The sequence below is a fragment of the Myotis myotis genome, unplaced genomic scaffold (assembly GCF_014108235.1).
Source record: "Myotis myotis isolate mMyoMyo1 unplaced genomic scaffold, mMyoMyo1.p scaffold_m19_p_19, whole genome shotgun sequence".
NCBI classification, from domain to species: Eukaryota; Metazoa; Chordata; class Mammalia; order Chiroptera; family Vespertilionidae; genus Myotis; species Myotis myotis.
Window position 1 is genome coordinate 12,375,277 of NW_023416323.1, and position 16,372 is coordinate 12,391,648.

The 16,372-nt window shown below is 57.5% G+C and overlaps 1 protein-coding gene across 3 annotated transcripts; it reads right to left on the bottom strand.

Annotated features, from left to right (window-relative positions):
* Positions 1-1,023: 1,023 nt before the first annotated feature.
* Positions 1,024-15,611, bottom strand: KCTD15 (potassium channel tetramerization domain containing 15). Of its 3 annotated transcripts, XM_036345895.1 has the most exons (8): positions 15,459-15,611; positions 13,836-13,934; positions 13,068-13,121; positions 12,310-12,402; positions 11,503-11,615; positions 6,127-6,271; positions 3,638-3,943; positions 1,024-2,527 (listed from the first exon to the last, which is right to left on the bottom strand). In XM_036345895.1, the coding sequence occupies exons 4-8, from the start codon at positions 12,373-12,375 to the stop codon at positions 2,369-2,371; spliced, it is 789 nt and encodes a 262-aa protein (XP_036201788.1). In that variant the 5' UTR covers positions 12,376-12,402; positions 13,068-13,121; positions 13,836-13,934; positions 15,459-15,611; the 3' UTR covers positions 1,024-2,368. The 3 variants fall into 3 exon arrangements, with proteins under 3 accessions (XP_036201788.1, XP_036201787.1, XP_036201786.1); XM_036345894.1 differs by lacking the exon at positions 13,068-13,121; XM_036345893.1 differs by lacking the exon at positions 13,068-13,121 and having other exon boundaries at positions 11,503-11,678.
* Between the last annotated feature and the right edge of the window lie 761 nt (positions 15,612-16,372).

The window sequence follows — 16,372 nt, forward strand, 5'->3', positions numbered from 1 at the left end:
CAACTTTCTCCTCCTCTCAGATGTGAACCTCCGATGCCAAAATGCAGATGTGCCAACCGGAGGCGTGTTGCTAAGCAAAGGGGAAGGCTAGCGAGTCTGTCCAGCAAATTAGATTGTACAGTGGGATGGCGTCTGCTTTGCAACCCAGGCAGGAAGCAGCTGTGCTCTCGTCCTCCAGGAGGGTCGAGGCTGGTGGCCTTTACCTGGCATGTAAAAGGGCCCTCATGGGTCAGAACAGCGATTCTCAACCTGTGGGTCACGACCCCTTTGGGGGTCGAATGACCCTTTCACAGGGGTCGCCTAAATACACCCTGCATATCAGATGTTTACATTACGATTCATAACAGTAGCAAAATTACAGTTATGAAGTAGCAACGAAAATAATTTTATGGTTGGGGGTCACCACAACATGAGCAACTGTATTACAGGGTCGCGGCATTAGGAAGGTTGAGAACCACTGGGTTAGAACATGAGGGCTTTGAGGAAAAATACAAAAGGCTCCTTTAAATGGAGGCCTCCGGGAATGCCTTCGAACCCCTCCCCTTGGAAACAGATGCACCCAGTCTTGTGCTGCGCTGGGGCACTTGGCCCTGACCCTCCTCAGCCGGGGGCTGCACCTCCCCTGGCGGCCGAGCTCTGGACTGTCACCTTCTCCTGCTATATTCTGTGGAGCTCTAAAGACGTGTCAACCGAAACCAAAAGCCAGAGAGAATGAAAATCTCGAACATTTGACTGGGTTCAAAAGCCCCCGGACACCTCCCGTCGGCCTCCCCATTGCATCTGGTTAGGGGCTGTGAGTGAGAACGCAGACTGTGCTGCCCGCAGGGGACAGGCACGTGAGAAAACACCCACACGCAATCATGACCAACGGCCAGCTTGGGACCTTGCCCCTCCCCCGAGAGCACTGGCGGTTCTTCCTTGATCTGAATTGAAGTAACAGAGGGAGGACCCCAACCCCCTGCACCCCTGCACAACATCCAACGCGGGAATCCACTGCTGCTTCTGCACAGGACGGAGCCTCAGTCTTTTGCTTTATAGCATCGTTTATGGCATGAACTAGGAACATCATGTGTTCACACAAACACGACAATTGTACATCATCATCTTTACAATATTAAAGGAGTCATATACAAGTAAGTCTACAGGCATTATATGCAGGGTGGCTGGGCATCCCATCCACCGAGCAGTGGTCTGCGGTTTCTCCGCCCGGGAAGAGCCAGCTCGGCCAAGTATGACAAGGCTGGGGTGTCCGTCATTGGGCCTAAGAGGCAGCAGGTCTGTGAGGACCCCGAGGGGCCAGTCCTTGTTGGAATCTGGGGCAAGAGTCCCAGGTATGCCCATGTCCAGGTCTTACTGGCAAGCTAGTATAACAAATTTCATTAAAATTCAGTGTGCATATTAGTGTGGGAAAATCAGAGCTGGGGACAGCTTCCTGAGGTGGGGACCCAGAGGATGCTACTGGCAGGTGGGCCCCTTCACCGAGGGGCCCATTCCTGAGGTAAGGATGCCCTGTGGCCCTGGGGATGGTCTGGATGGGAAGAGACTCCTCCGAGGCCCCAGGGGGACACACAACCGGACTGGAAGCCCCTGGGCTTAGGTCAGGTGATCTACCAAGTGTGGCCCAGGTGACAGCAAAGGTGAGGGTCTCAGGTGATTCCACAGCCATCCATCCCCCACACCCAAACCACCCTCCTCCCAGCAGCCCTGCTCCCTGGGGGCCCTGCTTCAGCTCCGACAGCACTGCCCTCCCTGCATGCCCCTAGAGCAGGGACCAGAGCTCCCCCAGCCCCACTCCTGGACACTTGGGACGGAGCGCCAGGCCACTCTCCCACCATGCGGGTGGGCATGCGCACGTCTGACTGAGAATGAAGCACCAGATAAAGAAGTGTTGGTCCTTGTTGGCCTCTCTGGCTTGTGCAGTTACAGTTGCTTCTGTTTTAAATACTGTAGAAAAATAAGCCATCTCTGATGCAGAGACCCACTGGAGTCTGCCACATGTGGAGAAGGACGAAGAGCTCCTCTGCAGTGGGCTGTGGAGGCCAGTGCCGACTCTGCCATGGCAGGCCCCAGGGCCTTGGAGGACACTGCGCCAGGCTGGGGAGCCCAGGGGCACCGGGAAACTGGTGGCAGAGTTCCCACCGAGGCATCTTTGGGTCACACCAATCCTTTGGAAAACATGCCTCCAGCACCCCATTCTGTTGCAAGACACCTGGGTCCTGGGGCTCCCTGGGCTGGCCTCGGAACCCCCAGCCTCACCCTCAGTCTCATGAAGATCGAGAAGCAGGTATAGGCAGCACTCCCCAGCACTGTCCGCAGGTCCCTGGCCGTCCCCAGGGCCAGGGGCCTCAGGTGGGCACGGAGGCAGGGCCTAGTCCAGCGGCTCCTGCTTTATCCGGACAGCGGTGGGGGTGGGCTGTGGTCGTCGCTCCTCCCGGCAAAGCACATACTCGCTGAACTGGGAGGAGTCCACGCCACCCCCGCAGGACGCAGCCACGCTGAAACCCCGCTGGAACAGCCTCTCCAGGACCTGCCGGGAAGAAACAGGAGTCAGCAATGCCCAGCTGCAAATCTGCCCGGCTGGCCTGGTGGGCAGCTGGGCCCTCGCCTGGGCAGCCACCTTCTGTTAACACCTCCCGTGACCAAATCCGAGTGGCTACTCTGAGCTACAGCCTGCAGTGTCCACAGCCTGGTTCAGGGCGGAAGCAAGAGCCTCTGGGGCCCCTGCCTCTTCTCGGATGTAACCTGCCCTTCGCTCTGGACATGTGGTCCCAGGGCCCCTCCTCACTGAGACCTGCCTCACTTACAGAGAGACCCTGCCCCTGGCCTCTGGGCAGCCACCTGCTTCCCTGAGCTTCGAGTCCCAGATGGTTTGAGGCCTGGGGGCGCATCAGCTCACGGGAGCTGGGGTGGAGAGGAGGCGTCCTCTCTGTGTTTGCGTCTCTGCAGGCCTCCGAGTCCACATGGGTTTGTGCCTCTGTGCGGGTTGGGTCTAGTAGTCACTGTCTGACACCTGTGTCCTGCAACCAGCAAGTTCTGAATGACAGCCTGTGGAATGTGTGCATGGGGGGCACCTTCCCTACAAAGTCCCTACTCTGCCCCCAACCTGAAACGGGGGTGTGCTCTTGGGTCTGGAAGAGCTGGTGGGAAATGGTCCCCACTCCATCTTGGGCTTCTAAGGCCCATCTAGGGAAAGCCAGTCCAGAATCACTCTGGGCAGCCAACGGGGTGCCTGTGGCCGGGTCAGGAGGGAGAGGAAGGGGCTCCAGGCCACCTCCACGCTCCGCCTCTGACCTGCCGCTCCTGTTGTCTGGGTTTAATCTGAATCCAAACTCAGACTCGGTGTCAAATGAAGCACACTTTGTTGAAAGTACTCTGGACATTTTTTATAGAACATCCTTTTGCAAAAAAAAAAAGAGTACAGATCAATTTTTTTAAGTCCATCCCTCAGGCGCCATCATTTAATTATGAGCAGGACATAAATTATGCATCCATACATTGTTGCCTTTTCTGTGAGATGGCAGGAGGGATTCGCCATTTCAGGGACCGCGCCTCCCTCCATCTCTCTCTGCTGCCAGAGGCTTTGGGGGAGGCGGGGGGGGGGGGGGGGGGAGGCCAGTGGGGCAGGCGCAGCCCTCACCTGCACCGAGTTGAGCCGGCAGTAGCCGTTAAGCGGGAAGCGGATGACGTGTGTGGGGTCCTGGTTCCAGCCAGCGTTGACGGAGTTGCACATGACGTCCCCGGTCTCTGGGAAGACCTCCTCGATGAGGGCCTTCTCGCCGCTGAGCGCAATCCGCTCACCCAGGTCCGGCGTGACCCGCACCACCAGGCAGTCACAGGCCCTGCTGCGGCGCCGCTGCTCTTGCTCCTGCTGCCAGCGCTCCAGCTCCCGCACCATGGGCTGCAGCTGGTAGTAGCGCGCCTCCTCGTACAGCAGGCTGAAGTCCTGCAGGAACAGCAGACAGGATGGAGGGAGGTGGGGGACTGCCTTTTCCAATGCCAGGAGGGCCTCCTCTCACCATTCCACAGAACTGTGACCCCACTCCCCCAGGGCACAATGTGAACTGGGATGATTGTGCCCATTGTACAGATGGAGAAAATGAGGCTCAAGTGAATGTGTGCAAGCACAAGGAGTCTAGCCTTGTCCCATGGGCAGCGACTGGTGTGCATCTGTGCCAGACCCCCTGAGTCCTTCCATCTGGCCCAAGCACTCAGGCAGGTTTCATCCTCCCCCCGCCCCTCGCCCCCCTGCACCATCACCACCCCGAAGTCGAGAGAAGCCTCTGGAAAGACCAGGAGGCTAGACGAGAGGAGCCTGAGGCTCTGTCTATGCCTGGGACCTGCTGCTTCTCAGAATCCCAGAGGGGAGGAGCTCACCTGCCCTGAAAGAGCACAGGGCCCAGCAGGGAGGCAAAACAGATCTGCCAAGGCTGGATTTTCGCATCCTCATGTGCTAGCCCCGAAGCCTCTGATCATCTGTAACTGAGCTTCTCTGAGCCTGTTTTCCCTTCTATAAAATGCATGTAGACACCCAGTTCAGAGAAGGGGACGGGCTTTGTAAAGGACAAGATCTGCCAAGTGCCTGGCCGGCCCTTGAACTAGCAGCTGTGTGAGGAGGGGCTGGGGCGGGGAGCCCATCTCTCACCAGGCAGGCAGCCCCCTCCCAGGACGACGGGCTCACATCAACTACCCCTCAAACACCTGGTCACCCACACCTGCCCCAGCCCTGTGTAGCCGAGAGTGCCCATGACTCATGCCACTCAATGGGGCTCAGATCAAGGTCAACTGGTGAACCTGAGGACCCCTGGGGGAGAGGCAAGGAAGCCGGACACCAAGCAGAGCCTACCTGGCATCTGCTGGCCCCGGCCTTTGGGACCACCCTGAGGGAGGCCTGTCGGGGAACCCATTCTATCCCTCCACAGGGTTCCTCAGCCCCACCCGGGCTCCTGCTCTCATCTGCTCCGAAGTGATATCTGCACAGCAAACAGCTCCCACATCTTTCCCCAGCCCAGACGCCTTCACCCAACGTCCCACCAGCAATTCCATGCAGGAGCTGGGTGCCACACTCCCCCCAGCCTGTTCCCCTGCTGGGCCTCCACCATCCACTCAGACAGAAGCTACAGGCCGGGAGGCACCCTCGAGAGCCCCCCACCCCCCACCCATAGCCTTTCTTAAATATGTCTAACCTGCCTCTTAGCTCCCTCTTCGCTGCCTCCACCCTGGTCCAAAGCCTTCAAATAACCCCTCTTGGCCTCTTGCTCCCTACAAATGTTGAGCCAGCCACCAAGGTCCTCACATCAACCAGCAGCCTCCCTTCCTGGCCTCCCAGTTCACACAGCCTCAGGCTAACACCTTCTCTCCCAGTCAGGACGGTCCTTGCCTCCTTGCCTCCTCACCAAGGCCCTCACACCTTCCTCCTTCACCTCCCAGAGAAACATCCTCCCCGACTCCTTCTCTGAATTGGAATTCTGTGGAATTCAAGTGTTTTTTGTTCAACATCTGTCTTCCCACCACATCTTAAGTGCTATGGGGACAGGACCCGCATCTGCCTTGTTGCACTGTATTTTCAGCCTACCAGTAAGTTCAGTTGTTGGGACCCAGGAACTAAGTTGGATGGAGGACAAAACAGTCCCGGGGTGACTGGTCCTCTGGGTGCCAGAAGGAAGAAAGGCCACTTGCTGCTGAGTGGGGTGGCCCAGGCCTGAGTTTCCTTCCTCCAGGTCCCCGGGGCCACAAAGGGGACTGGCACCCAGGCAGGATTCTCGGGACCTGGACGGGTCACCTTTTGTTTGAAGGGTGTTTGCTTTGGATCCGGGTTTCCTCCCTGCAAACGGCCACCAAGAAACAGATCTAGGAACCGCTAACTCCTGTAACTCCCACACACAAGTCTTCAACACGACAAATGTGAAACCAGGGTAAGTGCCACTGCTTAACTGCTGTCACACCCTGAGAAATAAGCTAAAAACGTGAGAAAACAAAATTAGTTTAGAAAAACTGATTTAGCCCTTGGCTTCATCGCTTAACTTTTTATGGTTGCTATGACGACCGCGGGTCCACTTATTAAGTCACAGCGTCCCCTGTGTAATGCCACCATACAGGCAGCAGGGGTGCCACCGGCTACAGACTTACCTTGAAGTCATCTGGGAGCAGCAGTTTTGACGTCCGCAGGAAGCTCAGGACATAGCGGAAAATCTCCCCATCCCGGTCAATGAAATAGTGTTGCTTCAAACTGTCCAGGACGATGGGCTCAGTGCCATTGAAGAGGCGGCTTATTCTGGGAGAGATGAAGGGTGGGATATCTGATGGAAGGGCCGCTCCACCTACCCCAACCCCACTCCTTAAGGCCTGCCCTGCTGGAGGGATGAGGGGCCTTACGTGGGTGACTGAAACTGGACCGAGCCCGAGGGATGTTTGTATACACCAGAGGCAGCCAGGCCACAATCAGACAGAGCATAGCAAGCATCACAAGTCACAGCCAGGAGACACACCCAGCTGCATACACCTGCCTGCTGACACGTGTTACAGGCCTGGAAAACTACAGCAAGACACAGACACAGCTTCCTTGCCCCTACACACAAACCCTAGCCAACAGACCCACCCAAAAACTCCCACCAACCATCAGACACCCTAGCCCACAGCCACACACGCAGTGAACACATGTAAAGCAGCCAAGACAGCCTTGGGTCCCACACATCCATGTCATCTAACCCATAGGAAGGAGCATCAGATGGGACACACCTGGGTAACAAGCACAGGGTCACATGGTCCCTCCCTCACGACACACAAATCACAGGCAGACCTAGACACATCTGGGCAAAGGACACACCAGCCAGCACAAGTACATGAGACAAACTCACAGATAAACCAACAACAGCCACTCGTTCAGGGAGCCCTTGGGGGGATCCCAGGGACGCAGGAGGTTCTGCACACGTGCTTGCATGCTACAGGGCACACATGTAGACACACACCACTCTGTATGCACATACACCATAGGTGTGCACTCCTGGGAGGGGAGACAGGACCCAGCACCCTGTCCTCTGAAGGGTAGAGGTTCTGACAGAAGCTCAGGGGGTCTTGAGGAGCCCTTGAGGCTGGTCTGCATCCACTCCAGGGAGGAGGAAGCAGGCCTCAGAGCCAAGGCTTTGGCCTCCCTAGTGCCCAGGGAGGCAGGCTTTGGTTTGGCTAACTTTCCCGGCAGACCCCAGGCCCAGCTATGGACAATTAGGAGCCACAAAGACGGGAGATGACAGCCAAGAGCTTGGCTCAGAAATAGAGGAAGACTGGCAGGGTCTTCCCAGGGACAGCACCACTAGACACCCTTCAGCAGGCAGAGCCACACGTGTCCACTAGACCCTTCCAAGGCTGTGGCTCGTCTGCACAGCCTGGGAAAAGGGTGGCCCTGACCTGAGACCCAGGCCTGCCAGTCCAGCCTGTACAGTCTGATCCCTAAGCCCCCTCACTCTCTGCCTGGTATGGCCCTTCCAGGGACATGCCTCTCTCCCCTGGCAGCCTAGCCCTCTGTCCATTCAGGTCATTATGCCCGAGGCCCTGCCCTGCCCCTGCCATTGTGCACCAGGGCACATGAGCTGGGCAGAAGCTGAGGGGTTAGAGCCCCGAAGCCTCTTTCAGGGCCTCCCATCTGCACCGTCCTCCGCGCTGGTGGCCTGGCACATTCAGGCATCAGCTATGAGGGTCTGCCCAGGTGTAGAGTAGCCCAGGCCGTTCCAGTGGGCTAAACAGTGGTTCTCAACCTTTTGGTCCTTTAAATACAGGTCCTCATGTTGGGACCCAACCATAAAATTATTTTCGTTGCTACTTCATAACTGTAATGTTGCTACTGTTATGAATCGTAATGTGAATGTCTGATATGCAGGATGGTCTCAGGCGACCCCTGTGAAAGGGTCGTTCAACCGCCAAAGGGGTCGCGACCCACAGGTTGAGAACCGCTGGTATAAAAGGCCAAGGCTGCCAGGCTGGCGTGGTTCAGTGGATGAGCGTCGACCTATGAACTCGGGAGGTCACGGTTAGATTCCCGGTCAGGACACATGCCTGAGTTGTGGGCTCAACCCCCAGTAGGGTGCATGCAGGAGGCAGCTGATCAATGATTTGCACTCATCATTGATGTTTCTATCTCTTTCCCTCTACCTTCCACTCTGAAATCAATAAAAATATCTCAAGAAAATAAAAGGGCAAGACTGCCTTCATGGATGGGCACAAGCAGGTCAGAGCCTGCGGTGAGGCGTGGAGAGGCCCCAGCCTGTGGAACCAGCGCTGCCGTCACCCAGATATAACTCATCTCAGGGCTCCACAGGCCACCGGGCCCTATCAACCCCCCTAGGCCTGGTGACAACGGTACTGGGGGACATGGCCCCACTGGAAAGCCTTGTGGGCTCCATGGCCTGTCCCAACTGTCTAAGCCCCAACACCTGGCCTCAGCAGAGCTTGGGTATTCAAATGTCAGACTGAGGGCCACCCAGCATCACTGGAAATAGATGGGACAGCCGAGGGCCTCCTCATGGCATCAGCAGACAGAAGTGAAAGCCACATGCATAGATGAGCCAACCATTCCTAAGCCCCATGGAACCTACTCCACCCTTCCTGGCTGAGCTCACACCCTCTGTGCAGCCAGCAACGTTCTAGGTTTGGCTGCGTGGCCGGTCCCTCTGGTGTCAGGGCTGGCTGGGGCTCCAGACCATCCTGTCAGTCCACAGGACTCGGAACCCACCCAATTCTGGGGCTGACTGGGTTCCAGGTTGCTCATTGGCCCAAGACTACAAGGTGCTTAATCTGTCTTATTTCAGGACTGGCTGGTTCTAGATCTTTCTGTGACTCACTGTATCTTCACAGGACCAAGGCTTTCATGCCCTTGGGGTCTGAGGCTACCAAGAATGTGAGTAGGTTGAGGGAAGGTTAGGTCAGTCACCATAAAGGAGCAGCAGACACATACAGGGGCTTAAGAGTCAGCTCCTGCCCCGGGCCACCCTCCGAGGGAGGCGTCAGGGTTTGCGTGCCAACCTCAGAGGCTCTCCATGGTATGGACTGGTCGTTCTGACCCCAGCTGACAGGGATCTTCTCTTTATTTTTTTAAGCTTTGGTTCCAATTTCCTCAATGTTTCAGGGGGAGGTTTTATTAGTTCTGAACCTCGTGGACATCTCCGTTTGCTGCTTCCCACAGCCAGGAGGGCTGCGAGTCAGGCTGCAATGGCAGCAGCTAAACAATGCCCAGCAGACAGGCAGGAGCAGGGTGTCAGCCCCAGGGAGTCTCTGTTCCGCTGCCTCTGAGCAATGACTGACTGACAGCTGTTCTGGGGCCAATCAGTGGTGGCACCTGTTCCTGTGTCAGCACCACCCCCACCAGCCAAGACTCAGAAGCCCAGGCATCGCTCTGTAGCCCCGGGACCTGAGGGCCTGGGGCACGGGTCCCTGGTCTCCAGCACTGCCCAGGACGGGACTCTAGCACTTTGACGCTGAAACTCCCCAGGGGACCTTAATACTTTTAGTCCTCCATTTCCAGGTGACTCACAAAGCGATGCTGGGTAAGGGATTGCTCTTGGTTTCCAGAATTGATGAAAAATCGTTATTTTAATGAGTCACTCAAAGAGGGATGAGAGGGATCTGAGGGGCCCTTGGCAGCACAGCTGCCTGACCCACTGTCCCCTGGCTGTCCTACAGGTTCCCCTGGCCTCCAAGCCAAAGCTTCCGGCTAGGGAAGCAGGTCGCCAGTAAGCCAGAAACCATCAGACAGAACAGCGGATTCATCCTGAGCCCAGCCTCAGGGAAGAATGCAACTACCACCTCCTCTGGGTACATCCAGCAGCCCAGGAGCCCCAGGGACACCAGCTCCTCGGCCAGTGGGCCCACCCCACCTCAGAGCAGGACCCCGGGGCAAGGACAAGCTGCAGTGTGGGCCCGGCGAGGAGGGCACCCCCCCGCCCTCATGGCTCCCAGGTAGCAGCCTGGACACAAGAATGAGGAGGCCATTCCCTGTGGGCCTGGGCTGAGATTACTCCAGAAGGGCAAGTGTCTGATTTCAGGAAACTCTCTTCAGAGAGGCTGTGGGCAAGGGTTTTATGAATTTCACTCACAAACGTCGTCAACCAATTAAGGGGTGATCTATCTCAAACAACTCAAGAATGCCACAGAGGGAAAAATTGAAATTAAATAAACTGAATCCATCTCCTGTTCTAGACAGGGCTCTGCAAGCCAGTGCACAGGCCAACACTGCCGACGTGGCCTCATAGCTGACGCCTGCCCCTACCCCCACGGCCCAAGTGCACAAGTGCCCCAGGCCTAGCCTCTTTTGGGCAAAGAAAATGAAGCCTCAACCACCATCTGTCCCCCAGGATCCCCAGATTCCAAACTTGACCCTGCATCCACCCCAAAGATCCCTCCTCGAGTGAGCACCTCAGCCCCATGGAGGGCTCCACCCTGGCCCCATACCAGCCACCCTAACAGCCACCTCCACACACTAGGACTCCTCTGTGCTCTGAGCAACCATACTGACAAGGCAGCCTGACTAGCAAGCTTCCCAGAGATGATCCCTGGGTGTCTGGGGGATTAATTAACTCCTCTTGCTATTTTAACCGTATAAAACGGGTGGTGCCCGTAGCGTTGGCCCTCCTGCTGCTCAGCCCTCAGCAGCAACTGCCTCACTGCGCCAGGAGCAAGCAGTTGGGGGCTCAGCTAGCAGCGCTCCACATCACCTCCTGGACAGCTTCACGGGGACTCACCCCAGCTCGGGTCAGCCCTGCTGCCCCTGGGAGGAAAATGCCCAAGAGGCAAAAGCAGGAATGGGCAGCGCCCAGCGCCTCCCTGGTCTCCCAGCACTGCCCAGATGGGCCCACAAGGCAGGAATACCAGGGAGCTCTGCAGAGTGCGAGGCGCAGGTTGGAAGGGTCCTGGTCAGAGAGGGTCCAGGGTCCATTTGCTGATGGAGCATGAGGCTTCTGCTTCTCCACAGCAGCTACCGCACCACCCCCACCCTCTGCCACAGGGAGCCTGCTGCTAGCCCTCAGGGTCCAGCAGTAGCCACACCAACAAAGATGGCAAATTGTAGCTTCCTCTCCTCCCCCGCCTATGCGATTTCCCAAGGGTTAGAATCAGGAGCAGAATTAAATACACGACCCCAAGAAGTACACAGCATTGCTCACAAATGACCCCCTGCAAAGGCCAGGCCTATGTCCCACTCAAAAGGAACCTAAAGGCATGTCAGATCCCCCAGCCAGCTGCTGGCCAGCTTCAGGTAGGATTGGCTCTGAATAAGTGGCTCTTGCCAGTGGGTCAGAAGCTCCTCCTAGCACTATCAATGCAGCCAGCTAAGGGTCACAAGTCCCTGTGCAAACCCTAGTTCCCCGGGGCAGTGAGAGTTGTGGGGGCGGCGGGGAGCAGGGGGGCTGCAGAGCCCTGCAGGTTGGCTGGCAGAGGAGGCAGACATCAGTGGTAGCAGGCTGCAGATGCTGCCAGTCATCGTCATACACCTGGTAGTACAAGGGGCTCGGTTCTTACCTGGAGTCGGGGTACTTGGTGAGCGTGGCCAGGCTGCTGGTATACATGTGGCCGCCCACGTCGATGTGCACAGGTGCATTGGACTTGGTGAGCTGGGCTGGCAGTGGGATCCCCTGGGCAGCCAGGGGAGACACGGGTGACCGGGTGAGAGACAACCGGGACATGCTTCCTCCCTCCTGGAGATGGAAACAAGGCAGAAACAGGGGTTTCTTCCCAACAGAGCTGTGTATTCCCTTTGTTACCAATGTGATCACAGATCTAATCAGATCACTTCGCCTGTGCCTGATCACATATTCAGCTGACAAATTATGGCCACCACTGTAATTAAGTGTATTTGCATCATTCTCTTCAAAGGACCAGAGGGAGAAAGAAAGATGCTTATTAGCAATAAGAAATCAAGAAAAAAAAATTTCAAGGTGTCAGCCTCCAGGGGCATAAAACAAACTGCAAAATTCTAATTAAAGGTCGTGGGCTTATGTGTTAGATGTGAAATATCCCCTGACAAACGAATCACCAATTTGTGAATTGGGATTCAGGGGTTTTTGCAAGTTTGTCTCAGTAACGAGACACCTCTAAATTAGTGACTTCCTCAGCACCCAAGGCGTTGAGTTTTATACATGTAGTAAATTTCACATCAAATTAAGAGCATTTTTGTTTCAAAAAATACATAATCCTATAGTCAGTCAACAGCCATCTCTTGAATGCTGCAGCTACGAGGAGGGGCAGCCAGGCCAGCCAGTGAGCACGCACTCGGGAAGAGGGCAAAGAGGCGACCCCATGCTGACCAGCCCACCCTCTGGCTCTCACCTCCGTTCCGGCGCTGCCTTGGGCGTGAAGCGAGGACCCGCTCGGTCGCTCCTTGCGGTGAGGCATCTAGGCTTCCATCACTGCCCGGAGTATCTGGGAAGCACCGACAGACCAGAGGGCTTACTCCTCAAAGGTTATGGGCGCCGTGGCTCAGCAAATGGAGTCAAAGACACTTCGAGTCGTCCTTTCTGCACATGCTCTCCTGGACCCCATGCCTACTACAGTGTTCTCCAGATTCCACCCACTGCTATTCTATCCCCATACCCCAAAGGATGCATTCAGGCCATAGCAAATCACTTCTCTCTCTCACTCACACACACACACACACACACACACACACACACACTCTCTCACATGTGTTTTCTGAGAGCACCATGTCTGCTAACTCAGCTAATGACAATACTGAAACATATGCTCACCGTAATTGCCCAAAATGTTTCAGAACAAATCTGATTTTCCCGGTATTTTGGTTTAGAGCCATGTTACCAAGCGTGTCTCCTCTTGCATCAACAGAGAACCCTGTGGACCACTGTGCAGGGAGGATCCCGCACCCTCTATGAGATGGGGAGCTCAGGACCTCTCAGACCCCCAGATGGTCTTGTCTGTGCTTCAGGCCCCTTGGGATGATTACCGCCCCCCCTTGCCCCCCCAAGGCATCAGAGAGCTGGCCAGAAAAATCCACAGTGGCTCAGCAAATGGACCCCATCTCCTGCTCCTCCCCATGGCCACTTAGCACCTTTCCTCTGCTCCACAGTCACCTGAAAAAAATTGTTCCTCAGTCGCTAGCAGCCACTCCAGGGCACTGACAGAACCTGCGAGGAGGGTGGAGAAGAGCAGGCTTATGCAGCCCTTTCCAATCTCACGGGGCTGGGAGGAGGGCATTCACAGTGACTACCACCCTCACCACTGGCTTCCACAAGCCTAACCCGGACTTGTCTCTTGCTGGTTTAAATGAGGGTGCAATCTCCCCTAAGGGTTGACTTTGTGCCTTGAAATTCAACATCCAATTTTGAAATATGGACCAAGGTCCAAGGAGCATCAGATCGTGCAAATTTTAAGTAAGGTTACTCTGTCCTGGTCCTGGCAAGTTCCTTGACAGGAACCAGGGTGGGGTGGAGGTGCTATTAGGGAACAGAGAGGTTTAATTTATACCCTCACTGGGGGTGCTGTCCGGGGCTGCTGCTTTTGGCATTCCTGAGTTCCAGTTAGCTTTTTAAAAAGCAGATCACTAATCTCAAGGAAGTTCTGAGAAACCAAAACAGATCTCCAGAATGGGCTGTCCTGCGGTAGGAGGCTCTGCTGGTTGAGGAGTCAGAAGGAAAGCCACGCGGAGGACAAACTGTGCTGGAAGGAATTCTGATGGATCTTCATTCTATCAAAGCAACTGCACCGTTTTCCCTACTGCCAGGACACTGCTCAAAAGTGACATTTAACACCAAGCACCCATCACAAAAGCTGCCCCTGCCATTCTCACCCAGCCTCCTTCCCAAGCACAACCTGCGGTTCACAGCAAACCGGAAACTCACCATTGGAAGCCCCAGGCTTTACGCCTTGACCAGAACCTCCAGTGCTCCCTCTGACCAACGCATCTGTGCTGGACAACGACCCTTTCTCCGAGACCACTGCTGAGGTCAGAAGCATAAAGTGAGTGCAGTAAGACACAAGCTCATTCCTGCCAACATCAGCATCAAACCCATGACCCGGCCCCAACACCCAGCCCTCCCGAGGCTGGCCAAACAGCCTGTTGCAGGGCCCACGGGTTTCCAAACTGGCTGGGTATTGACCCGCTTCTGGGAGCTGCGGCGGGAGCCCCAGACCCGCGCCCGCCCACCACCGCCGAGCCCCGCCCGCCCGAGCAGGGGGAAGCGAGCAGAATGCCACGCTCATTTACACACAAAATGATTTTGTGTCCCATTGTGCTCGCAGTTGTTCAGCTCTCTGGGGGTGATTAAACTGGCTGAGCTGCGGCAGCTTGAGACGATTTCACTAAATCGCTTCTTCGTGAAGTCGCTTCTTTGCTAAGCTGTTATTTTAGCCATAAAAGGTAAACAGAAGGCGCCTCCCTAATTTTCTTCAGCTCTGCGCCCTGGGCGCTAGCCCGGGGCGAGATTGCCCGGGGGGTGGGCCGGGAGCGAGGCCCGCGAGCCACCTGGTGCGCGCCAGCCCCGCCGCGAAGGCCGCCGGCCGGTGTGAACTTCAGGGAGCCTGGAGCCGGCTGGGCCCAGGCCCGCAGCGCCGCGGGGCGGGGGCGGCCACGGAACCCGAAGAGCCTGGCAGGGTGGGGAGGGGTGTGTGGCGGGGGCGGAGGACAAAGTTAAATCAAGAAGCAGACACTTGGAGACCACAGATGGGAAGCTTGCCTAATTAAGGACGTAAAAGCGCTTTTGTTCTCAAAGTTTATTGTTGGCGGGATTAAAAAAATTAATTGAAACTAATGCTGTTATTCAACGCAGTTAAATTCCTTCATGCACATTTGAGGGAGTGAAAACTTGAAGCTTATCTTTCTGCAGTCGGGGTGGGGGGCGCGGGAAGACCTAAAGGCGCTTGGATACGGAAGAAGGGATGTTTGGGAGTGTGTCCGGTGCGCGCGTCCAGGCGGGCAGCAGAGACCCGGGGGCGGCGATCGCGTATCCGCGCGGCCGCCCCGGAGCCTCAAACCCTGCGCGCCTGGGACGACCAGCAGCGCGCCGACCCCTCCCGCCCCATTTCGCACTCACGGGGTAGGCGTCAGAGGACGCACATCTGTCCCGTTAGAGACTTTTTCTCGCTCTGATTTGAGCGCCAAGCCGAGCCCCGTCCGCCCCAAAGCCCCAGCTGCGTGAGCCCAGTTTTGACCCCGGAAACTCACCGGCCCTGCAACTGGGGCTCCAGTGCTGGGGCCTGAACCCGCCCCACCCCCCCCGCCCGCCCCGAGCTGCAGGAAGCGCCGAGCCCGCCCGCGTGGGGAGGGTCTACCCTGGGCCAGGACCAGCCCACGTGGGCAATCACCCCTCCCGCGCCAGGCCTTTGTGCTGGGTGCCCCCGCCGCCCAGCACCGGGACAAAGCAGCCGCCCCCGCCCAAGTATGAATCCCGACTTTCTCAGTATCGCGGCCACTTTGGGGACAGGGGTGCATAGTGCAGAGCGGTGGCCGCCCTCGCGGGGCTTACCTCGGAGCCGGAGCGGGGGATCGGGCTCGGGCACAGCCCCCGCCCCCCGCAGCCGCCGGTCTCGAGCGCCTGGCGCAGCCTCGCCGCCTGTGCTCGCTGCGCGGGTCGCTCCGGTCTCGTCCTGGAGTTACTTTCTCTCTCGCCCCCAACCCTCCCCCCCACCCACCCCTCCCGCCCCGGCCCCCGCTTCGCGCGGCCCCTCGCGGCGCGGCGCGCCGGGGCCTCCCCACCCCGCCCTCCCCTCGCCTCCTCCCCTCCTCGCGGCCGCCGCCACCGCCTCCTCCTCTTCGCGCCGCTCTCCGGCTGCCCTCCCGCCGCTCCCACCTCCTTTCCTCCCTCCTCTCCAGCGGCCTTCCCCCGATTGCTGGCGAGAAAACCAGCCCCACGCCCCAGCCCGTGGCCCGAGCCCCGTGGCGGCAGAGCCTGGACGCAAAGGGCAAGGATTCGGGTCCAAATTACCCGGCGCGGCGAGCGCGAGCGGGAGCGCGCGGCGACTCCTGGCTCGGGGCTCGGCTGCGCCGCGGGGCAGAGGATTAGAGTCGCAATTAGCTCCGCGCGCCCGCGCCTGCCGCGCTCGGCGACAGAGATGCACTGTTTCCCCTCCTTTCGTCGGGCGATTCCCACCCGCCTCCCGGAACCCGGGCGATCCCGCCGGGGCCCCCGCCAGCACCCTCCCGGGAGCAGTGCACCCAGGCCCCCGCGCCCTCCGCTGCCCAGTCCCCCGCCCCCCGCCGACCGGCCACGCGGCGCCCGGGCCTCCTCTGGGCTCAGAAGGGGGCGGGGGAGAAGCTGATTTTAATCATTGTCATTTCATCTGATGTAATATTTCCCCGGGCGCTTTCAGCTGGGCATAAATTTTCGGCTCCCAAATAAGTAACACAGGGCACGTTTCTCACATTTCTTGACTCCTCGGT